The following is a 24,834-nucleotide window of genomic DNA, read 5'->3' as shown; positions in this document are numbered from 1 at the left end:
CCCCTTTAAGAGGCCTAACATATTTGTTACAATATTCCTACATGACTGCCTTTACCCATTCACTAGATTTTTGACGACAATGTCTCCCTTCGCTCATCCAATCCAATTCAATACCCCAAACAGACCAGTATGAATATATTATCTTAGGTTGCGTCAGACGGTATCCCACCCGCGCTGCTGCTTATCCAACCGCAGTGAACCCTCGTGCGGAGGCTACTTGATACTGCGCTTTGCAGGCTTCTATAGTAGCAGTGTGATGCATAGCCTAGGTGTGATGTCCAGTTGATGCACAGGCTTGAAAATAACGCAGCTGAGTTTGTGTCTATTTGTGGTGGTTTTTCTACTTTTCTCTTATCTTGAATTCGCTTTTGACGCTCCGTGTCTCGGAATTTGTTCGCGACTGAATTACCGTTTCCAAGAGGGGATGCTGGATAAATGTGTTGGAGCATTTGTAGGATTTATAAATTCGGAATGAAATGCAGGTAGGCTATTGTAAAAAAAAAACGTGAACATTTTACTTAAATTGGAAACTTTTCATCTGTTCTTATATTTCTGGAAAATGTTTATGGTTCGGTTTTCATACGGATGCCCTGGTCTAAGTCGGTTGTTCAGCATGCCAATACTTTTTCTGTTATTTTTTGTCTTCTCTTAGGTCTGGTAAACCCAGTGACACAGTCCATTTGAGATGTCCGAAATCCATAATTATAATCAAAGTCGACCCAGCAGCACACGTGGCAGTGATTATGTGTGGCAGTATGAATATTATGATGATGACGAGCCCGTGTCTTTCGAGGGTCTCAAGGCTCATCGATGTGAGTGACATCTTATTTTACTAAACGCCTGCCCTGGCCTCTTAATGAAACGCTAGATAAGTCAATTTATTGAGTGTGTGTGCGTGTGTACATTACATTTTGTTTCCGTGAATTTGTCGCTGTGCGTGTGTGTCTGCGCGCGTGCATGTTTGTTTACACTCCCACCACGTCTATCCTCTATTTTAATTGGGTTTCTATAATTGCATCAGGCAGCTGCTTCGCTGATTGAAATGCTCCTTTTTTTCCAAATCAGTGGGACCCCACTGGGCACAAACTGGTTCAATCAACCTTGTTTCAACATCATTTGTCAACATATTGTGATGTGGAATCTATGTGGAAAATACAGTGGATTTGAAAATTCAACCACAGGATTATGTCATTATGGTAACCAGTTTTCAACAAACCTCAGAAAATATGTTGAATTTGTACCTTTGAAGCAACATCAGATACTCTATGCAATATCTGCTATAAGAAAAAATAATACTGGGTGGTTCCAGCCCTGAATGCTGATTGGCTGACAGCCGTGGTATATCAGACCGTATAACACGGGTATGACAACATTTATTTTTATTGCTCTAATTACATTGGTAACCAGTTTATAATAGCAATAAGGCACCTCATGGATTTGTGATATATGGCCAATATACGACGGCTAAGGGCTGCGTTCAGGCACTCCGCGATGCGTCGTGTGTAAGAACAGCCCTTAGCCGTGGTATATTGGCCATATACCACAACCCCTCGTGCCTTATTGCTTAATTATAAGCTGGGCAGAACCTCCTACTGGAGAGTTGAGCCATCTACAGCTATCCCTTTGATCTTCCATCCAGGGTTTTAACCAAGCCCAGGTTAGATATTTTTCACTCAGTATTACGAATGTGAGAATGATTTGAGAAATCTACACCTAATAGATTCACTGTTGCGATCAAAGTCATTCCAAAGGGTAAGTTTAACAGAGCAAATTAAATGTTACAATACTTCAATCATATAAACTCAGCAAAAAAGGAAACGTCGCTTTTTCAGGACCCTGTCTTTCAAAGAATTTGTTTCCCATGCTTGTTCAATGAACCATAAAGAATTAATGAACATGCACCTGTGGAACAGTCGTTAACACGCTTACAGACGGTAGGCAATTATGGTCACAGTTATGAATACTTAGGACACTAAAGAGGCCTTTCTACTGACTCTGAAAAACACCAAAAGAAAGATGCCCAGGGTCCCTGCTCATCTGTGTGAACGTGCCTTAGGCATGCTGCAAGGAGGCATGAGGACTGCAGATGTGGCCAGGGCAATAAATTGCAATGTCCGTACTGTGAGACGCCTAAGACAGCGCTACAGGGAGACAGGACGGACAGCTGATTGTGGCAGACCACGTGTAACCGATGTGAAATGGCTAGTTAGTTAGCGGTGGTGTGCGCTAATAGCGTTTCAATCAGTGACGTCACTCGCTCTGAGACTTGAAGTAGGGTTTCCCCTTGCGTTGCAAGGGCCGCGGCTTTTGTGGCGCGATGGGTAACGATGCTTCGTGGGTGTCAGTTGTTGATGTGTGCAAGGGTCCCTGGTTTGAGCCCAGGTTGGGGCGAAGAGAGGGACGGAACCTACACTGTTACATTGGTGCCGTGACCCGGATCATTGGTTGCTGCGGAAAAGGAGGAGGTCAAAAGGGGGGTGAGTGTAACCGATGTGAAATGGCTAGTTAGTTAGCGGTGGTGCGCGCTAATAGCGTTTCAATCAGTGACGTCACTCGCTCTGAGACTTGAAGTAGGGTTTCCCCTTGCGTGGCGCGATGGGTAACGATGCTTCGTGGGTGTCAGTTGTTGATGTGTGCAAGGGTCCCTGGTTCGAGCCCAGGTTGGGGCGAAGAGAGGGACGGAACCTACACTGTTACACACGTGTCACAACACCTGCACAGGATCGGTACATCCGAACATCACACCTGCGGGACAGGTACAGGATGGCAACAACAACTGCCTGAGTTACACCAGGAACGCACAATCCCTCCATCAGTGCTCAGACTGTCCGCAATAGGCTGAGAGAGGCTGGACTCTTTTTATTTGAAGAAGGAGAAACAACTAAATACGTATACAAACAATGACGAACCAGTCCTGTCAGGTGCAACAAACACTAAACAAGGAACAACTACCCACAAATCCCATAGAAAAACACCCCTCTTAAATAGGACCTTCAATTAGAAGCAACGAGGAGCAGCTGCTTCCAATTGAAGGTCCACCCAATAAACATCACATAGAAATGGACATACTAGAACTAACATAGAAAAAGACTAACAAAGAACATAGCCCAACAAACCCCAAAACACTCTAAACAAACACCCCTCTTAAATATGAACATAGCCCAACAAACCCCGAAACACTCTAAACAAACACCCCCTGCCACGTCCTGACCAAACTACAATAACAAATAACCCCTTATACTGGTCAGGACGTGACAATTAATCAGAGAGGTAACAAAGAGACCAAAGATAACCCTGAAGGAGCTGCAAAGCTCCACCGCGAAGATTGGAGTATCTGTCCATAGGACCACTTTAAGCCGTACACTCCACAGAGCTGGGAATTATGGAAGAGTGGCCGGAAAAAAATAAGCAAACATGTTTGGTGTTCTCCAAAAGGTATGTGGGAGACTCCCCAAACATATGGAGATGGTACTCTGGTCAGATGAGACTAAAATTTAGCTTTTTGGCCATCAAAGAAAACGCTATATCTGGCGCAAACCCAACACCTCTCATCACCCCAAGAATATCATCCCCACAGTGAAGCATGGTGGTGGCAGCATGCTGTGGGGATATTTTTCATCGGCAGGGACTGGGAAACTGGTCAGAATTGAAGGAATGATGGATGGTGCTAAATACAGGCAAATTCTTGAGGGGAAACCTGTTTCAGTCTTCCAGAGATTTGAGACTGGGACAGAGGTTCAACTTCCAGCAGGACAATGACCATAAGCATACTGCTAAAGCAAAACTCGAGTGGTTCAAGGGGAAACATTTAAATGACTTGGAATGGCCTAGTCAAAGCCCAGACCTCAATCCAATTGAGAATCTGTGGTATGAATTAAAGATTGCTGTACACCAGCGGAACCCATCCAACTTGAAGGAGCTGGAGCAGTTCTGCCTTGAAGAATGGGCAAAAATCCCAGTGGCTAGATGTGCCAAGCTTATAGAGACATACCCCAAGAGACTTGCAGCTGTAATTGCTGCAAAAATGTGGTGGTGGGGTGAATAGTTATGCACGCTCAAGTTTTCAGTTTTTTTGTCTTATTTCTTGTTTGTTTTACAATAAAAAATATTTTGCATCTTCAAAGTGGTAGGCATGTTGTGTAAATCAAATGATACAAACCCCACAAAAATCCATTTTAATTCCAGGTTGTAAGGCAACAAAATAGGAAAAATGCCAAGATGGGTGAATACCTTCGCAAGCCGCTGTATATAAAATGGAATCGGCAAGTTAATAATACATATGTTGCATTCACTTCTCCATCGCATCCAAAAATCTCACCAAAACAATCTTACTGTATTTAAAGAGAGGGAATAAGAGAAACCTGAAAGACAGAGGGAGAGATGGAGATGATGTAACATCTTCCAACGCAGTGTGCTTGTTTTACAACTTAATGACTATTTACTGACCGGAACTGGACCATAATCCCTTGTTGATCTGATGTTGCAGACTCCATCGTCATCGGCTTCTGGGTGGGACTAGCCGTGTTCGTCGTCTTCATGTTCTTCGTCCTCACCCTGCTGACCAAGACAGGAGCCCCGCACCAAGAGTGAGTTGAAAACAGCCCCTCTTTTCCCCCCTAAACCGTGCAATCTGTCTACCCCATCTACGTTCCGCTTTTCCCCTGAAACCCTCTACCCCTTACCTCTCCCCCCTTTGCTGGGAGCCCTTCCAGCACCGTGGACAGCCCCAGAAACTAGCATTGCGGTTTCAAGGCCTTTTTCTCAATTGTCTCAGTCTGTCCCCTCCTTGCCTCCTCTCCGTTATCTGCACTAATCTAAAATAATTGAGCAGGTGAAAGCCAGCCTAATGATGAGCTTCCACCATATTGTTTTCACCTGCCAAGTCTTTTCTATTCAGTGCAAATGAAGGAGAATACCCGAGGAGAGAACAGATTTTTAGACAATTGAGACAGAGCCAAAGACCGATTCCCTCCTTGTTGATACCCAACTGTCTTACCTACCGCACTGCAGAACAACTGTGGATAACTTTTAGCTTTTTGGTTAATATGCCATCAGCAGGATTTCCGTTAGTAGATAATAAATAAGAAAGAGAGGTATATGTCAAGGAGAAATAAGGAGCTTTATTTTCATCTGTTTATATTCATTTGTCTCTGCATCAATCCATTAAGTCTCACCTCTCGAGGCTGTTTCATGGCGCTTTAGAGGCAGATGGCTTGGCTCTGGAGTGGAAACACACTAACACTAGAGCTTCCATTAACACAAAACGCTGGTGACACACTGGTGTGGAGGTAAGTCTCAATGGAAAAAGAACCAACTGTGTTGCTCACTCCCATATGGTTATTGGCAAGACAGCACAAACAGATCTGGGACCAGGTTAGGAAAGGCTACCTTTGGAAAAAAAAACATCCAGTAATCACCCAGTATATATAATCTGTTCTCTCCGTAATGTGATAAATCATCAACCTGTTAAGATTATTTCTGAATCACACGATCTAATAAAGGATTCAATCAAATATTGGATTATAAGACATTCACAAGAGCTATATTGCTGTCCTTGAAAGTAATATAAATTAATTGACACGTATTGCTCCTTCTGCTTTGTCCCTTCCCACTGGGCAACTGTTGAATCAACGTTGTTTCCACGTCATTGCAACCTCAAAAAATCTATGTGATGATGTTGAATCAATGTGGGAAAATTATTGGATTTGCAAAAAGTCTAAAAGTAAGGTCATTTTGTATTTTTTTGCACCCAACTTTTAACCTAAATACAACGACATGGTGACATTTTTGTTGTTGATTTCACGTTAAATTGACGTTAGTTGACAACTCAACCAAATGTAAATCTAGACTTGAACTGACGTCTGTGCCCAGTGGGTTCTCTCCTCTTCATCTTGCTCACATCCTCGCCACTTAACTTCTCTGCTCTTTCATAGACTTCTCTCTGCTCTTTCCTTTCCATCCATCCTCATAATCTTTCCTAAAGTCCTATTAAATTGAATTTCTCGCCACCCCCATCTTCTTCTACTAACCCTTCACCTCTTTAACTAACCTCCCCTCTTCTCTTATCCCCTCCTCTCTTTCTAACCCCCTCTTCTCTTCTCTCCTTTTATCCTCTCTCTTCCCTCCTCTCTAACCCCCCCCCACACACACTCTAACCGCCTCTGTGAGAGAGCTGGCCATTACTCTAACACTTAAAAGGCTTAAAATCGGACTGAGAATGTCCTGTTCAAAATTACTTTATTTATTTAAAACTGCAGTAGCAGAGCAAGTTAAACATACAAAACTGGCAGCTAAAACTGATATGGCTCACCGTAGTTAAAAGTAGTTCTGAATACACAGGACATGGTGTTATAAATCCTTTGTGCCAATAGTTGATTGTGAGCACTAACTTAACTTGCTTGATGTTGTTGAGATGGGGATAAGTGGGCACCTTCCATCTTAAATGTTTTGTTGATGAGTTCACAGCATTTCCAGAAGGCTCAACAGTGAATTCTGGTATCCCAGAACCAGCCCCCTCTATACCTGCTCAATCTCCCCCCCCCCCCGCTCACTTTGAGGCCCATCTGGGTTATTTTCTCTTCAGCCAGAGCCACTGGCTACCCCTTTCAGCAGCCTCTGAAGTTGCCTTGATGGTTTGACATAAGGCTTGGCAGTGGATCCCAAGATCCTTCAGCAACCTGGTAGTAGATGTTGCCACAAATCCACGACACCCAACGTCCACTGGGCAAACTTGCTTTCCAGCCTCCCTGCTCTGTATCCACTGCAAGTTCAGCCTCTTCCTCTCGTATTCCTCGTCCACCTTATCCTCCCAAGGCACTGTTAACTCCACAAACTAGAGAGCGCACAGAGAGTTGGACCATAGTAGACCATAGTACCAAGTTTGGTCTTAGGTTGGTAACAGCTGTTGTATCTCAGATGGAACTGAGGCATTGGCCCACATCCGTCAGCATTTTCCATTCAAGGGCCGCATTCAGCTTTCCAGCCTCTGTCCTTGGAGAGAGATTTCTCTGTTTTTGTTCTCCTCTGTGGACAAATGCTTTTTGTTGCGTAGGGTCAGGTGTTCTGGGAGGCAAGGCATTGATGGTTGTTCACTTGGGTTCAAAGCTTCAGCTTGGCAGGATGGATGGACCTGTCAATGCTCTTGAGGCCTCTGATGGTCTGCATTAGCACCTGGGCTTGGTCTGTGTCCTTGAGACTTGCATCATACCATCTTCACCTGGGCTTGGTCTGTGTCCTTGAGGCTTGCATCATACCATCTTCACCTGGGCTTGGTCTGTGTCCTTGAGGCTTGCATCATACCATCTTCACCTGGGCTTGGTCTGTGTCCTTGAGGCTTGCATCATACCATCTTCACCTGGGCTTGGTCTGTGTCCTTGAGGCTTGCATCATACCATCTTCACCTGGGCTTGGTCTGTGTCCTTGAGGTTTGCATCATACCGTCGTCACCTGGGCTTGGTCTGTGTCCTTGAGGCTTGCATCATACCGTCGTCACCTGGGCTTGGTCTGTGTCCCTGCGGCTTGCATCATACAATACTTCCAAGGGTTTTTATGGGCTGCTCTGTTGGTATTGGCTCATCATCGATGAAGAAACTTTTGTCAGACAGTTTACCTTGCTTCTTGATTTGCAAGGTCTTCATTCAATCTTCATTCTGGCCCACTTGACGTTATCTTGAAGTTATCCAAGCAGGCACCTGGTGCATGCTGCAGTTGTGGTCATGGTTGTCATGTCATGTATGCTCAGATGGGTGGTAGACGCACTCCGGACTTCAATCGCTCACTACCCACTTTGATGTTTTCATTATCACCTCCATAGCCATGGTAAAAGCCAGTAGAGAGATGGTGCAACCTGCCAATAAGCCAATTTCCATGCACTGCCATGTGTTGGTGAATTCTGGTGTTCTGAAGAGTCAAAGGTCTGTACAGCACTTTGAGATTTCAGCTGATGTACGAAGGGCTATATAAATAAATTTGATTTGATTTGATTTGATTTTGGAAGTATGCCTTGACAAGGGTTGTGATGGACTCTGGAACCTTGAAGAAATCGAATGTTGCCCAGAGGAGATTGTGTGGAACTGAGCCGAATGCAGTGGTGAGGTCAAGAGATATGGTGTGGAGATCTCTCTTCTCTCTCATGGCAGACTGAATTTGCTTCCAGATCATTTATGCATGCTCCAGACATTTGGAGAACAAGCCTGGAATTCCTGCTTTTTTTCATTGGTTTGTATCAACCAGTTTGTTAAAATTATGCAGGTAATGTTATTTGATATAATTAAAGTCTATCTGCTAATTTCATAGCTGATCTATTCTTTCTTTCCAGATAGCTTGACATCCTTTGAGCTGTGGCGCAAAATAAGTTTTACCCTCTACATTTAGGAGGCAGAATTGGCTGATATCTGAGGACTCCTTTTCTTAAGGGATCAGTACTCCTGCTCTCTGCCAAGCTTTTGGTATGACTTTCATCTCCTATGCCACTCACATTAGCCTCCACAGACGTCAGGTGCACTCTTGTATAGCCTGTATGAGACCCTGTTAGGCCAGAGCATCATCAGCCTCAGGGCCAATCTTACTGCGTTCGCAACCTCGTTCCATTTCAAAGGCCATCCATCTGATGTTCCAGCTGTTCGATCGGATATCTGATGGAATAACAGTCTGCTCATGCGAATTCTCATCAGTGTGTTTTTTCCAGGTGACCCTCCAGCTCTTGCTTTTAAAGTTCTGATTTTTTTCCTTGGTGAAAAGCGCTTTGATGAATTTTAAAGGGATAATTAATTGAACCCACCTGGTGTCCCAGGTCTAAATCAGTCCCTGATTAGAGGGCAACAATGAATAAACGCAGTGGAACTGGCTTCGAGGTCCAGAGTTTAGTTTGAGGTCTCTAGGCCACTTCACCTTAGGTTTATACCCACTTGTTCTTTCTTGCTGGATGGGCTCAATACACTCCACATTTGATGTTTATGTGCATGAGTTAACCTGCTCAGAGACAGGGGTACTGATATTCTGCAAACTTTGGTTTTGCTCGAGTCACTGAACATTCGACTGACTTAAATGACTTCTCAAGAAGTACGGATCAATGCGAGGCCCCTGTTCTCCCTCCTCCAAGCACATTCTACTGACACAAACATTCTGGCACACCTACTTTAAGATGGCAGGTGACCCAATTACTGAGCTGAAACCCCTGTTTCAATTGCCGACTTCCATTAACTGGACCAATAGAAAGAGTTGACAATGAACACATGACTGCAATTGGTTGAAAATTATGGGAAAGATCTAGTTATTGGAACGTTTGGCTCTATAAATACTTGGAATAAATACACTTTAAAATGAAGGTCTCTATTGAAATCCTCTCTTTCACACTCTCCCTCTCTCCTCTCCTTGTAACATCTCGCTCTCTATTCTCCCTCCCCAACAGAAACCCGGAGCCGTGCGAGAAGCGCCACCGGCTGGGGAACTGCGTCGTGGACATCCGCTGCCCCCAGGGGGACTCCCTGGCCGACGAGGACAAGGCCTTCTCGCGCCCCCTTCTGGACGAATCACGCTCCCTCTTCTACATCAGCAAGGAGAAGCAGGGGAGAGGGGGAGCAGGGGGTGGATGTGGGCCACATAGGGTCCGCGGGAGGTTGGGAGGACGCAGCTCCTTCGGGTTGGAGGAGATGGGGGAGGCGGGGGATGCCAGCGAGCGGGGAGACGGCGGTATCGACCTCCAGGGACTTCCGGAGGAGGGAAAGTCAGACAGGGAACACAGCTTCCTGTCGCACCACTTCGACATTCCCAACTTTGTGAACTCGGAGCACAGCTCAATGATGGGAGAGGATGATCTGCTGCTCTGTGAGCCGCCCGTCCTCCTGGACAGCCAATCGTGCGGTCAGGATGGCCACCACGTCATCAGCTGAGGCCCCACCCCCTCCACATACATCAGTGACATCATTATTGGAGATATGTTACCGTAGCTGCAGATGAATGGCAATACTTGAGTTCCAAATGGCCTCTGCTAATTTCTTTTATAGGAGTGTGGACTAACAGTTACTGTAAAGTGACACTGACCACACCCATGACTACCAGGGTTGTGTTCATTAGGGCATGCAACCGAAAACATTTTGCAACATAAAAACGAAAATGTGTGTTTCTTATTGGACAATTCCAGTTAGTCCCGCCCTGTTTCAGTCCGTTTTCCTGTGTTTGGTGCCTCATGAACATGACCTAGCTCTTTTCCATCTGGCTATTGGCTGAAAATATTCTCTACAAACCACCATCAGCCCCTGGTGAACCATACTTGTTAGCTTGTACTAATAGGTTGACAATGTTTTTTGCAAGGGAGAATATTCAGAAGTGGAAACTGCAGTCTCTTTTTTTAATTTTACCTTTATTTAAGTAGGCAAGTCAGTTAAGAACAAATTCTTATTTACAATGATGGCCTAGGAACAGTGGGCCTTGTTCAGGGGCAGAACAACAGATTTGAACATTGTCAGCTCGGGGATTTAATCTAGTAACCTTCAGGTTACTAGCCCAACACTCTGACCACTAGGCTACCCACCGCCCCGAACCATCATGAACCATTACTTTATCTTAATAGCTAACTCATGAATTCATTTTATAAGTATGGGCTGGATGACACTACACTGGAGAGATGAGATGCCTCTTTATGAGAAACCATCTCATAAAGATTGAATGAAAAAGCAGAGAGGGGGTTGGAGAAGAGCGAGCAAGAGAGAGAGGGAGAGAGACTGTGTGGAATACATATTGATGAATACTAGTCTTCCGCTGCCCTTGTCGTATCTCGACTGAGAAATTTCCCAGACAGAAACCTCATCAGACACTAAAGAAACAGGTTCTAAATGTATAAATGCATGTATAAATACTGTTCATGTATAGATGATTATACAGGTAATATAAACCATCAGACATGAGTCTCTGAGTTTCTTTTGTTTACAGGTATATTACACTAGCATAGCATAAACAGCTAATTAAAGTCTTAGGCCAGCTTCAGAACCTGCAGCTGCATCTAATCTAATCTTTGTTTGATTTAATTAATCTTTATGAAAGAACAGAAAAAACAAACCTTTCATAATACAAACACATTAGTCAATAACAAGATGACAATAAAATATACAAGGAGATTGTCTCATTGTGAGTTAGAGGAGATGACTCATCCTGCATTCATCTTGCAAAGACTTGATTGCGTCCCAAATGTCACCCTATTCCCTTTAGTGCACAACTTTTGACCAGGGCCCCATGGGCTCTGGTCAAACATTGCACACTAAATAGTGATTGGTTGCAATTTGGGGCACATACAAAGAGGTGTGTGGCGAATACAAGTGAGCCGATCAGCATTAGATGTAAATTAATGCATTCAAACCAGGAGACTTAATGCTGACAAACAAGGGAGGGAGGGAGGTACAAACACTAAACCTGCCATCTACACTCTTAGAAATAAAGGTGCTATCTAGAACCTTAAACGGTTCTTCGGCTCTCCCCATAAGAGAACCCATTGAAGAACCCTAGTTGGTTCCAGGTAGAACCCTTTTGGTTCTATATACACTACATGACCAAAAGTATGCTCATTGAACATCTGATTCCAAAATGATGTGCATTAATGTGGAGTTGGTCCCCCATTTGCTGCTATAACAGCCTCCACTCTTCTGGGAAGGCTTTCCAATAGATGTTTGAACATTGCTGTGGGGACTTGCTTCCATTCAGCCACAAGCATTAGTGAGGTCGGGCATTGATGTTGGGTGGTTAGGCCTGGCTCGCAGTCGTTGTTCCAAATCATCCCAAAGGTGTTCGATGGGGTTGAGGTCAGGGCTCTGTGCAGGCCAGTCAAGCTTTATGCACATAGTTGGCACTATGCATTGGGGCAGGTAGCGTTCTCCTGGCATCTGCCAAACCCAGATTCGTCTGTCAGACTGTCAGATGGTAAAGCGTGATTCATCACTCCAGAGAACGCGTTTCCACTGCTCCAGAGTCCAATGGCGGCAGGCTTTACATCACTACAGCCGGCGTTTGGCATTGCGCATGGTGATCTTAGGCATGTGTGCGGCTGCTCGGCAAAGGAAACCCATTTCATGAAGCTCCCGACAAACAGTTCTTGTGCTGACGTTGCTTCCAGAGGCAGTTTGGAACTCAGTAGTAAGTGTTGCAACCGAGGACAGATGATTTTTACGCGCTACAAGCTTTAGCACTCGGCGTTCCCGTTCTGTGAGTTTGTGTGGCCTACCACTTCGCGGTTGAGATGTTGTTGCTCCTAGCTGTTTCCACTTTACAATAACAGCACTTACGGTTGACCGGGGCAGCTCAAGCAGGAAAGAAATTTGATGAACTGACTATGATGGTGCCACGTTGAAAGTCACTGAGCTCTTCAATACGGGCCATTCTACTGCCAATGTTTGTCTATGGAGATTGCATGGCTGTGTGCTCGATTTTATACACCTGTTAGCAACAGGTGAGACTGAAATAACCAAATTCACTAATTTGAAGAGGTGTCCACATACTTACAGTTGAAGTCGGAAGTTTACATACTCCTTAGCCAAATACATTTTAAACTCAGTTTTTCACTATTCCTGACATTTAATCCTAGTAAAAATTCCCTCTTAGGTCAGTTAGGATCACGACTTCATTTTAAGAATTTGAAATGTCAGAATAATAGTAGAGAGAATTACTCATTTCAGCTTTGTTTTCTTTCATCACATTCCCAGTGAGTCAGAAGTTTACATACACTCAATTAGTATTTGGTAGCATTGCCTTTAAATTGTTTAACTTGGGTCAAATGTTTCGGGCAGCCTTTCACAAGCTTCCCACAATAAGTTTGGTGAATTTTGGCCCATTCCTCCTGACAGAGCTTGTTTAACTGAGTCAGGTTTGTAGGCCTCCTTGCTCGCACACGCTTTTTCAGTTCTGCCCACACATTTTCTATAGGATTGACGTCAGGGCTTTGTGATGGCCACTCCAATACCTTGACTTTGTTGTCCTTAAGCCATTTTGCCACAACTTTGGAAGTATGCTTGGGGTCATTGTCCATTTGGACAACAAACATAACGATGGTCATTATGGCCAAACAGTTCTATTTTTGTTTCATCAGACCAGAGGACATTTCTCCAAAAAGTAAGATCTTTGTCCCCATGTGCAGTTGCAAACCGTAGTCTGGCTTTTTATGGTGGTTTTGGAGCAGTGGCTTCTTCCTTGCTGAGCGGCCTTTTAGGTTATATCGATATAGGACTCGTTTTACTGTGGATATATAGATACTTTTGTACCTGCTTCCTCCAGCATCTTCACAAGGTCCTTTGCTGTTGTTCTGGGATTGATTTGCACTTTTTGAGAGAGAGAGAGAGACTTGTCTGGTCGGACTTGTCTGGTCGTGCTCTAGCAACTCCTTGTGGCGGGCCGGGCTCCTGCAAACTGACTTCGGTCATTTGTTCGACGGCGTTTCCTCTGACACATTGGTGCGACTGGCATCCGGGTTAAGCGGGCAATATGTCAAGAAGCAGTGCAGCTTGGCTCTCGACCTTCGCAGAGGCCGTAGGGGAGTTGCGGTGATGAGACAAGATCGTAACTTACGGCCAATGGCGTTGCACGTGAATGTTTATCCTTATTAATACATTTAAAAATGACCCCCTTTTTTCTCCGCAATTCGTGATATCTAATTGGTTATATTTGAATACATTGACCATGTTATCAATCCAGCATGACTTATGCCGTGTTCAACACAACTGGAAACTCGGAACTGGGAAATCTCAGACTTCAGTGAGTTCAAGACAACTGGGAACTCTGAAAAAAACTAGCTCAGACTGGGAAAATACAGAAAATAATTTTGAATGGTCATCCAACTCGGAATTCCAAATCGCAAACTCTGGCCTCTTTCTAGAGCCCACAAGAAGGACCGCCGCGCCACCTTCCTGTTCAAGTGAGCACAGCACAACAAGGTGAGTCCAACAATGTCTTGTATACTGCTACATAAATTATGTATTACGCCAGGGAGATATGTATACTGTAGCCAATAAAGTAATACTAAGTGTATGTTGTGTAGTAAGCTGTTAGTAGCCCATGTGCCTCACCCTAATAATTTGGTCCCTTTCCCAGTTCATAACTTAGCCTACTGTTCTGACTTGATGGTGCACATGTAGCCTATAGCTTATTTTAGAGAAATGTCATCATTGAATATTGTAAGAGCTTTCATTGTCTGCTTATATGACCCCTTTATTTATCCTACGGTTCTGACTTGGTGTACAGGCTGAATACTGTAAGAACGGCCCATGTTCTGAATTCTTTCGCTGTACATTTCAAAAGTGTGTACATCTCAACTGTCAGTAGAAACCATTTTGTTTAAGCAAGTCAGCCATATCAGCTTTGTTTTAAAAAAAGGCAGTAAATGAGGCTGAATGAACTCTTTCGCTGCCAGACAAGGCTCTGCTGATAGCCAGGTGTTGCAGTGGTAAACATTCACTCCATGGTGCTGAAAAGAAAGCTCTGCTGCTGGGACAGCTTTATGCAGGCCCTAACAGTTTGTGGGCACCATTTGTCACCATTATAGTGCAATTCATGTATTGTTTAGTGTTGTGTTGTGTAGTTTAGTGGCTTTGCTGGCATGCATAGAAATACAAATAAACGTTGTTTTCCACACCAAGATTTACATGCTAAAATCGCCACTGGTTGAGACACTTAGCAAAATGCATTTGCCACTGTAGCCCCTTGCAGTAAAGTGAAAAGTACCCAATTGTCATACTTGAGTAAAAGTAAAGATACCTTAATAGAAAATGACTGAAGTAAAAGTCACCAAGTAAAATCCTACCTGAGTAAATGTCTAAAAGTATTTGGTTTTAAATATACTTAAGTATCAAAAGTAAAAGTATAAATAATTTCAAATGTTCTTGTTTTATATTTATGGGTAACCAGGGGCACACTCCAACACTCAGACATCCTTTACAAATGAGGCATGTGTTTAGTGAGCCCATCAGATCAGAGGCAGTAGGGATGACCAGGGACGTTCTCTTGATAAGTGTGGGAATTAAACAATTTTCCTGTCCTGCTAAGCATTCAAAATGTAACGAGTACTTTTGGGTGTCAGGGAAAATGTATGGAGTAAAAAGTACATAATTTCCATTAGGAATGTAGTGAAGTAAAAGTAAAAGTTGTCAAAAATATAAATCGTAAAGTAAATATACCCCAAAAAACGACTTTACTTAAGTGCTTTACATCACTGGCCCTTAGCATATTAGGTACTGAACAATTCATTGTAAATAATGCTTTTATATTGCTTTCAGTATACGTGTACAATAATAAAATATCTACAATTTAGCAGATGATTTTATTCAAAGCAACTTCCAGTCATGCGTGCATACACTTTACATATGGGTGGCGCTTGGAAATCGAACCCACAATCCTGGGGTTGCAAGCGCCAGGGTCTGCCAGGGTCTACCAGGGTCCGTATCCATAAAGCTTCTCAGAGTTGGAGGGCTGATATGTCAGTTCCCACCTGTTCATATAATCCTATTCATTGTGATCTAAAAGGCAAAACTGATCCCAGATCAGCTCTCATAGTCTGACATGTTTATGAATACAGGCTCTGGCTTCTCCAATTTTGTTACAGACTCTTTGAGCTTTTTAAATTCCAACTCGATAACTACAGATTTTTATAACGTAAACACAAGCTAAGAGTCGGTTTACATATGCAACTTGATTTGAAAAGTTTCACAATAGGAACACAGTTGGTGTTGTGAATGATTTGTGTAAACTGAATACAGAGTATACTCTCTGTTGAATAAATGTAGAAGTTCAGAACTAGTCACTGTATTTATTGTTCAAGAAGGAATGTTTCTATGGCGACCCGGGACTGAGTGGGAAGGGTGGAGTCAGGCGTTCTTACATTTTCCTCTGAATGAAGTGTTCCATCAGCCTTCGTGGCACCCTATTCTTCCATAGACAAAATGGGTCTGGTCAAAAGTAGTACACTATAAAGGGAATAGGGTGCCATTTGAGATGCAGACTTCATCCTTCCCCAAAGTAATGAGTTCTGTTTAGGTCAGCAAAGCAGAATCCAGAGTGGAAACACAATCAATTAATGGATGGAAGAGGTTGGTTACCGGTGACTGGTCCACTACGTCACATTTTACACACACACACACACACACACACACACACACACACACACACACACACACACACACACACACACACACACACACACACACACACACACACACACACACACACACACACACACACACACACACCTTAAGGCTTTGTGTGTATCTTTGTCCTTTGAGTGAATCATTGTCCTTTGAGTGAATCATTGTCCTTCTTGCAAAATACAGTATTCATAATCGTCCTTGAAAATAATTTCAGTACTCTGACACAGACAAGTTCCACATTAGAAATACATACTTTTTGTTATTATGACCATTTATTTCCACCCCACATGTTGACCATGAGCGTCCCTGAGCGTCCATGAGTGAAGTTGCCCCTAGGTACAGCTCTAGGATCAGCTTCTCCATTCCGCAATCTTATCCTCAACCAAGAGTGGGGAACATCCTAAACTGACTCAAGATCAGTGTCTAGAGGCAACTTCACCCTAACTACTCCTGCTTCTATTGAGAAGTCTGGTCCTTGAAGGTGTAATGACTGTTGTTGACCAGAGGGTGGGGCAGTGGAGTGGCACTGATGATGGTTCACAAAGTAGGGTGAAGTTTCCCCGAGTTTCTGATCTGAGGCAGTATCCACAAAGCATCTCAGAAAAGTACCTAGGAATCCTGCTAAAACCTGTTTTAAGACAATAAAAAACTCCCAGCTCAGAGTAGGTTTTAGGGTGATATGACGCTGCCCAGGCAAAGCCTGAGCCAGGAGTAAAATAAACTCCAAAAAGTTTATCTCAGCTGGTAATCACAACAGTTTGAGGTACAACAAAGGAAATATAGTGATGACGCTCATTGACATTGTTGCAAATGATGGGGAATATATCATTGGGAATAACCAGTCGCGATGAGGCATCGCCAGCTGTGCTCGCTTCAGACAACCACGGTGAATGTGACTGTACATTAAATCTTTCAGGTCATTTTCTCCTACTTGTCACCCAAGTGGGATAACATGTTTATTAATGTTTAAAGTAGCATAACTTGCCCATGCTTCCTCCAATCACAAAGTAAGATATACAATTTTGGAGCTCTGAAACTGAACTTTTGTAATCAGATTTTTCTACATAAGACAGGCCATCACAAATTGTTATGTTGGATTGACTTAAAAAGTTGAGATGAGACACATGAATTGTTTAGTTGAGCAAGAGTAATGGAAGCCAGGGAAAGGGTTGGTATTTTGTTGTTGTTGACATAGTGATTTCTGTGAGAATTACAGGATAGGGAGGGGAGTGGGTTTACCCCCAAGACACCCTATGAGGCCTAGGCCTATGTGAAATCATTGGCAAAAGTGCAAGAGACACTGTTGCATGAATGTCTAGATTATTTATGGGTTGATCATATAAAAATATCAAACTATTATTTCAACAACTCCAAAGCATTTGCCTGTCTATGGTGCAGGAAACACTGACTCGCTGCCTTTTTCTATTACCAAGACACCTGCTGGTAACTCTTAACTAGTTAGGACAGCTCATGAGATGTCCTAAATATCTGTCGACTAGGTGGGACTCATGACTAAAGAGGCTTCATGCGTCGCTTTTATTTTTACCCATGAGAGCATGAGTAAAATGTCTCTATACGTGGTACTTACGACCAATTTTCTACTTTGTTACGCTTTGCGGATACGGACCCTGAGGCCCATTTTGTGTCCTCCACCCTAACTCGAATTCAGGGATGGTAGCCTGATCCTAGATCTGTGCATACTTCTACACAGAGTTCTTGTTTGCCAATATGGATGACTGTCTGTTGATTGAGTTAGCGCCTTGGTATGTCTCCAGCAGCGGCTCAGTGAGAGAGAATGATACAAAAGGTGTGTTCGTAAATTCATTCTGGCTATCTACTCCGATTTCAGAGCACTCTCGTCTGAGTGTGCCAGTGCGGAGAAATACTGATGAATTTACGAACGCACAAAACCCATTCAATATGACCGGTGTCGGTAAACATCAGCAAAAAAACGTAATTAAATTGTTGCCAGCAGCACAGTTACAGTCACCAACACTCTGGATAACATGAAAACAGCCTAACCAGCTCTGCTAGGGGGAGTAAAATGGTCAGAGTGAGGCGTTCTCTCATTATGTGTCTGGATGTAGCTAGCAAGCTAGCCAACTTTAGCCAGTTAGCTTGGGTGTTTGACTGCTGTTGTGAGGCCAGAAAGCCTACTCCTTGGTCAGAGTGTCCAGGTCAGTCCTGTGTACGCTCTGGATACTGACCAGATCAGAGTGTTCTGTGTGTACGCTCTGGATAGCAGAGAGCGAAAAGCGAAAAGAACAGAATTTACAAATAACCCAGAGCACACTCTGATACACTGGAGGCAAATTACGAACGCCCCCAAAGTGACAAGATTATGGCTATGAGATAACTAGGAATGCCAGTGGTGGGTTGGTCATTGTATTGTCAATCAAACTACACGAATAGTGTGACTTCAAGTGTGTAGAAAACTTGTTCAACAGCATACTCCAATGCTAGGTACAGTACCAGTCAAAAGTTTGGACACACTTACTCATTCAAGGGTTTTTCTTTATTTTTACTATTTTCTACATTGTAGAATAATAGTGAAGACATGAAAACTATGAAATAACGCATATGGTGTCATGTATTAACCAAAAAAAGTGTTGAACACATCAAAATATATTTTATATTTGAGATTCTTCAAAGTAGCCACCCTTTGCCTTGATGACAGCTTGCACACTCTTGTCATTCTCTCAACCAGCTTCATGAGGTAGTCACCTGGAATGCATTTCAATTAATAGGTGTGCTCTTGTTAAAAGTTAATTTGTGGAATTTTTTTCCTTTTTAAAATGTGTTTGAGCCAATCAGTTCTGTTGTGACAAGGTAGGGGTGGTATACAGGAGATAGCCCTATTTTGTAAAAGACCAAGTCCATAATATGGCAAGAACAGCTCAAATAAGCAAAGAGAAACGTCAGTCCGTCATTACTTTAAGACATGAAGGTCAGTCAATACGGAACATTTTCAAGAACTTCGAGGGTTTCTTCAAGTGCAGTTGCAAAAACCATTAAGTGCTATGATGAAACTGGCTCTCAGGAAAGGAAGTCCCAGAGTTTTTTTCATTTAACAAGGCAAGTCAGTTAAGAACAAATTCTTATTTGCAACAACGGCCTAGGAACAGTTCCTTGTTCAGGGGACCGAACGACAGATTTTTACCTTGCCAGCTCGGGGATTCAATCTGGCAACCTTTCGGTTACTGGCCCAACACTCTAACCACTAGGCTACCTGCCGTTACCTCTGCTACGTTCATTAGAATTACCAGCCTCAGGAATTACTGCCCAAATAAATGCTTCAGAGAGTTCAAGTAACAGACACATCTCATCATCAATTGTTCAGAGGAGACTGCGTGAATCAGGCCTTCATGGTCGAATTGCTGCAAAGAAATCACTACTAAAGGACACCAATAATAAGAAGAGACTTGCTTGGGCCAAGAAACACGAACAAGTCCAAATTTGACATTTTTGGTTCCAACCGCCGTGTCTTTGTGAGAAGCAGAGTAGGTGAATGGATGATCTCCGCATGTGGGGTTCCCACCGTGAAAATTGGAGGTAGAAGGTGAGATGGTGTGGGGGTGCTTTACTGGTGACACTGTCTGTGATTTATTTAGAATTCGAGGCACACTTAACAGCATGGCTACCACAGCATTCTGCAGCAATACGCCATCCCATCTGGTTTGCCCTTAGTGGGACTATCATTTGTTTTTCAACAGGACAATGACCCAACACACCTCCAGGCTGTGTAAGGGCTATTTGACCAAGAAAGAGTGTGATTGAGTGCTGCATCAGATGACCTGGCCTTCATAATCACCCTGGATCGCAGAGTGAAGGTAAAGCAGCCAAAAAGTGCTCAGCATATGTGGGAAATCCTTCAAGACTGTTGGAAAAGCATTCCAGGTGAAGCTGGTTGAGAGAATGCCAAGCGTGTGCAAAGCTGTCTTCAAGGCTACTTTGAAGACTACTTTGAAGAATCTCAAATATAAAATATATTTTGATTTGTTTAACACTTTTTTGGTTACTACATAATTCCATATGTGTTATTTCATAGTTTTGACATCTTCATTATCATTCTATAATGTAGAAAATAGTAAAAATAAAGAAAAACCCTTGAATGAGAAGGTGTTATAAAACGTTAGTAGTAGTGTAAGTCACTAACAAAACGATTCTGAGTTAAGTTGATCTAATATTTCGTAGTGTAAGTCACTAACAAAACGATTCTGAGTTAAGTTGATCTAATATTTCGTCATTTATAAAAAAGTTATTTATATATAATATAATCGTATTACATCTATAAATGTTTTATGTATATACCATTAAGCTTACTGCAAGCTCTACGTTCTACGCTGACGCAAGATTTAGGCATGTTCAAACTTTTGACTGGTACTATATGTTATATGGAAATTAGACGAGACAACTGTATTCATTAATTAAAGATGTACTAAGATGTGTCTGAAAAACATTGAGGAAGACGACCTATTTAACCACATAGCTAACATTGTTGACATAGCTGGACCATTTGTTTTGGGTAGAAATTGTGTCTACTGAAACACGTTTAACAGGTCTGCCTAGGTACTGTAGCAGCTGGAAAGTGGCGGAAATTACGTGTTGTTGTCATCGTAACCATCCATTGTAAACATACACTGTCACTGCCCATCTCTGTCTTGTGTCTGTTGCTATCCTCACAAAAGGTGACATGTCCTTGAACAGGGGCATCTGGTATGTGTCACACCTGCACAGTGACTTGAATTGTCCCGCCAATACTCCCTTAAAGTGTATGTAAGGCCAGTGTCTAGTTCAACGTGTGTGGGTCTGGATAACCTCTGATCGCAGATTTGCTACCAAAGGGACTCTCGTGACTGCAATATTCTCTGCTTTTTCTGAAACATGGCTTTTGGACAAGATACCCCTCATGGCTATTCAACTGGATGGATTCTCTATCCACTGAGCCGACAGGACAGTGGAGTCAGGGAAATCGAGAGGGGGAAGGGTTTGTCTCTTCATTAACAACAAAAGGTGTGCTGACTCGAGTGCAGTGGAACTCTTTAACCATTGTTCACCCGTCTTGGAATACCTGATGCTCAAATGGCAACCATTCTACCTCCCGAAGGAGTTTCCAGCTGTTATCGTGACTGTTGTATACATTCCACCTCAGGACAAGAAAAAGAACAAGATGGCACTTAAAAACTGAACAAGGCTATTAACAAGCTGGAAAAGTTGAACCCAAAGGCTGCTTTACTTGTTGCCGGTGCTTTTAATTCCGCATCATTAAGACACGTGATGCCCAACTTGCATCAACACGTCTCCTTTGCCACTAGGGGCAATAAAGAGCACTGTTACTTTACCCACAAACAAGCATACGAGGCCCTTCCTCGTCCCCCATTCAGCTTGTTGTTTTCAAGCAGAACCTCAAACAGGAAGTACCCGTGACTCGCTCCATTGAGAAATGGTCATTAGAATCTGAGATTATGCTACATGACTGTTTTGCTAGCGCTGATTGGAATATGTTCCGAGACTCCGCCTTTAACATCGACAAGCTAACCACCTCCGTTACCGGCATCATAGGAAATGCATCTGTGATGTTGTCCCCACAGTGAAGGTTCGCTGCTTCCCCAATCAAAAGCCCTGGATTAACTATGAGGTTGGCGCTAAAATAAAGGACAGGGCTACCGCACACATTGCTATCGCAGACAACCCTGAAGCTACAGCTGAGGACAGGAACAAGAACAAGAAGTCCCGCTACGTCCCACGCAGTGTCATCAAACAAGCAAAAGGACAATATAGGAATAAGGTGGAATCATATTACACAGCCTCTGATGCACACCGCATGTGGCAGGGGCTACAGTCCAGTATGGATTACAAAGGAAGACCCAGTAATCTGCCCAATGATGCCTCTCTACCAGACAAACTCAATGCATTATATGCACGCTTTGACAACAACAACAACACTGTGCTGTGCGTGAGGGCCCCCACCAACCCAGAGGACTGGGTGATCTCTCTCTCCAAGGCCGACGTGAGTAAGGTCTTTAATCAGGTCAACATTCGCAAGGCCATAGGGCCGGACAGCATTCCAGGGCATGCTCTCAGGGCCCTCGCCCACCTAGATAAGAGGAATACCTATGTGAGAATGCTGTTCATTGACTACAGCTCAGCGTTCAACACCATTGTCCCCTCCAAGCTCATCACCAAGCTTAGGACCCTGGGCCCTGGGACTGAATACCTCCCTCTGCAACTGGATCCTGGACTTCCTGATGGGCCGACCCCAGGTGGTAAGCGTAGGCAGCATCACCTCTGCCACACTGACGCTCAACACGTGGGCCCCACAAGTTTGTGTGCTTAGTCCCCTCTCTGTACTCTCTATTTACTCACAACTGTATGGCCTCGCGTGACTCAAACTCCATCATCAAGTTTGCTGAAGACAAAACGGTGGTAAGCCTGATCACATGCGACGATGAGACAGCCTACAGACAGGAGGTCAGTGACCTGGCAGCGTAGTGCCAGGCCAACAACCAATCGCTCAATGTCAGTAAGCCCAAGGAGCTGATCGTGGACTACAGGAAAAGGGGAGCACAGCCCCATCCACATTGACAGGACTGCAGTGGAGCAGGTCGAGAGTTACAAGTTCCTCGTTGTCCACATCACTAAGGACTTAAAATGGTCCACACGTGCGAAGAGTCGTGAAGAAGTCGTGACAACGCCTCTTCTCCCTCAGGAGGTTGAAAAGGTTTGTCATTGGTTCTACAGCTACAAAAAGTTATACAGCTGCACTATTGAAAGCATCTTGACTCGCTGCATCACTGCTTGGTATGGCAACAGCACCTCCCTAGATCGCATGGCGCTACAGAAGGTGGTGCGGACAGTCCACTACATCACTGGGGCCGAGCTCCCTGCCATCCAGAACCTCTATATCAGGTGAAAGGAAGGCCCGGAATATCGTTAAAGCCTCCAACCACCCAAGCCATAGACTGTTCTCTCTGCTTCCGCACAGCTAGTGGTACCGGTGCATCAAGACACCAGCAGGCTCATGAACAGCTTCTATCCCCATGCCATAAGACTACCAAATAGCAAACAAAATGGCTACACAAATCTGAGTTGACCCTTGTATTTTATTTTTGGACTGTTTCAATGCACACTCACAGAACTCTACACACTCACACACTGACACTCAAACACACACACACTCACTTCATTTGCTCACACACACATAACATGCACACACATTTATACTGGCTCTACACACACGCACACACACTCATATACGATCATCATATACGCTGCTGCTACTCTGTTTACCATATATCCTGATGCCTAATCACCTTACCCCTATACCAGTGGAGGCTGCTAAGGTGAGGACGGCTCATAGTAATAGATGGAATGGAATCAATGGAATGATATCAACCACATGAGAAACACATGTTTTATACCATTCCATTGACTCCATTCAGGACATTATAATGAGCCATCCTCCCCTCAGCAGCCTCCACTGCCCTATACAGTGGGGGAAAAAAGTATTTAGTCAGCCACCAATTGTGCAAGTTCTCCAACTTAAAAAGATGAGAGAGGCCTGTAAGTTTCATCATAGGTACACTTCAACTATGACAGACAAAATGAGAAAAAAAATTCCAGAAAATCACATTGTAGGATTTTTAATGAATTTATTTGCAAATTATGGTGGAAAATGAGTATTTGGTCAATAACAAAAGTTTATCTCAATACTTTGTTATACACCCTTTGTTGGCAATGACACAGGTCAAATGTTTTCTGTAAGTCTTCACAAGGTTTTCACACACTGTTGCTGGTATTTTGGCCCATTCCTCCATGCAGATCTCCTCTAGAGCAGTGATGTTTTGGGGCTGTCGCTGGGCAACACGGACTTTCAACTCCCTCCAAAGATTTTCTATGGGGTTGAGATCTGGAGACTGGCTAGGCCACTCCAGGACCTGGAAATGCTTCTTACGAAGCCACTCCTTCGTTGCCCAGGCGGTGTGTTTGGGATCATTGTCATGCTGAAAGACCCAGCCACGTTTCATCTTCAATGCCCTTGCTGATGGAAGGAGGTTTTCACTCAAAATCTCACGATACATGGCCCCATTCAATCTTTCCTTTACACGGATCAGTCGTCCTGGTCCCTTTGCAGAAAAACAGCCCCAAAGCATGATGTTTCCACCCCCATGCTTCACAGTAGGTATGGTGTTCTTTGGATGCAACTCAGCATTCTTTGTCCTCCAAACACGACAAGTTGAGTTTTTACCAAAAAGTTATATTTTGGTTTCATCTGACTATATGACATTCTCCCAATCCTCTTCTGGATCATCCAAATGCTCTCTAGCAAACTTCAGACGGGCCTGGACATGTACTGGCTTAAGCAGGGGGACACGTCTGGCACTGCAGGATTTGAGTCCCTGGCGGCGTAGTGTGTTACTGATGGTAGGCTTTGTTACTTTGGTCCCAGCTCTCTGCAGGTCATTCACTAGGTCCCACCGTGTGGTTCTGGGATTTTTGCTCACCGTTCTTGCGATCATTTTGACCCCACTGGGTGAGATCTTGCGTGGAGCCCCAGATCGAGGGAGATTATCAGTGGTCTTGTATGTCTTCCATTTCCTAATAATTGCTCCCACAGTTGATTTCTTCAAACCAAGCTGCTTACCTATTGCAGATTCAGTCTTCCAAGCCTGGTGCAGGTCTACAATTTTGTTTCTGGTGTCCTTTGACAGCTCTT

General features: G+C 43.7%; 1 protein-coding gene across 1 annotated transcript; it reads left to right on the top strand.

Moving 5' to 3' along the window:
- The first annotated feature begins 207 nt into the window (after positions 1-207).
- LOC115175057 (melanocortin-2 receptor accessory protein 2A-like) lies at positions 208-10,465 on the top strand. Its single transcript, XM_029734214.1, has 4 exons — positions 208-482; positions 653-812; positions 4,487-4,586; positions 9,410-10,465. The coding sequence occupies exons 2-4, from the start codon at positions 686-688 to the stop codon at positions 9,888-9,890; spliced, it is 708 nt and encodes a 235-aa protein (XP_029590074.1). The 5' UTR covers positions 208-482; positions 653-685; the 3' UTR covers positions 9,891-10,465.
- The last annotated feature ends 14,369 nt before the right edge of the window (positions 10,466-24,834 follow it).

Source organism: Salmo trutta, chromosome 35, assembly GCF_901001165.1.
Source record: "Salmo trutta chromosome 35, fSalTru1.1, whole genome shotgun sequence".
Taxonomy (NCBI): Eukaryota; Metazoa; Chordata; class Actinopteri; order Salmoniformes; family Salmonidae; genus Salmo; species Salmo trutta.
The sequence above is the reverse complement of the archived record's forward strand: the minus strand, read 5'-3'. Positions and strand labels throughout refer to the sequence as shown.

Bases quoted from the DNA above. Each gene is read 5' to 3' on its own strand.
- LOC115175057 (XM_029734214.1), top strand. From the start codon at position 686: ATGTCCGAAATCCATAATTATAATCAAAGTCGACCCAGCAGCACACGT. The intron at 813-4,486 runs GTGAGTGACATC...CTGATGTTGCAG, and splicing joins GGGTCTCAAGGCTCATCGAT to ACTCCATCGTCATCGGCTTC. The intron at 4,587-9,409 runs GTGAGTTGAAAA...CCTCCCCAACAG, and splicing joins ACAGGAGCCCCGCACCAAGA to AAACCCGGAGCCGTGCGAGA.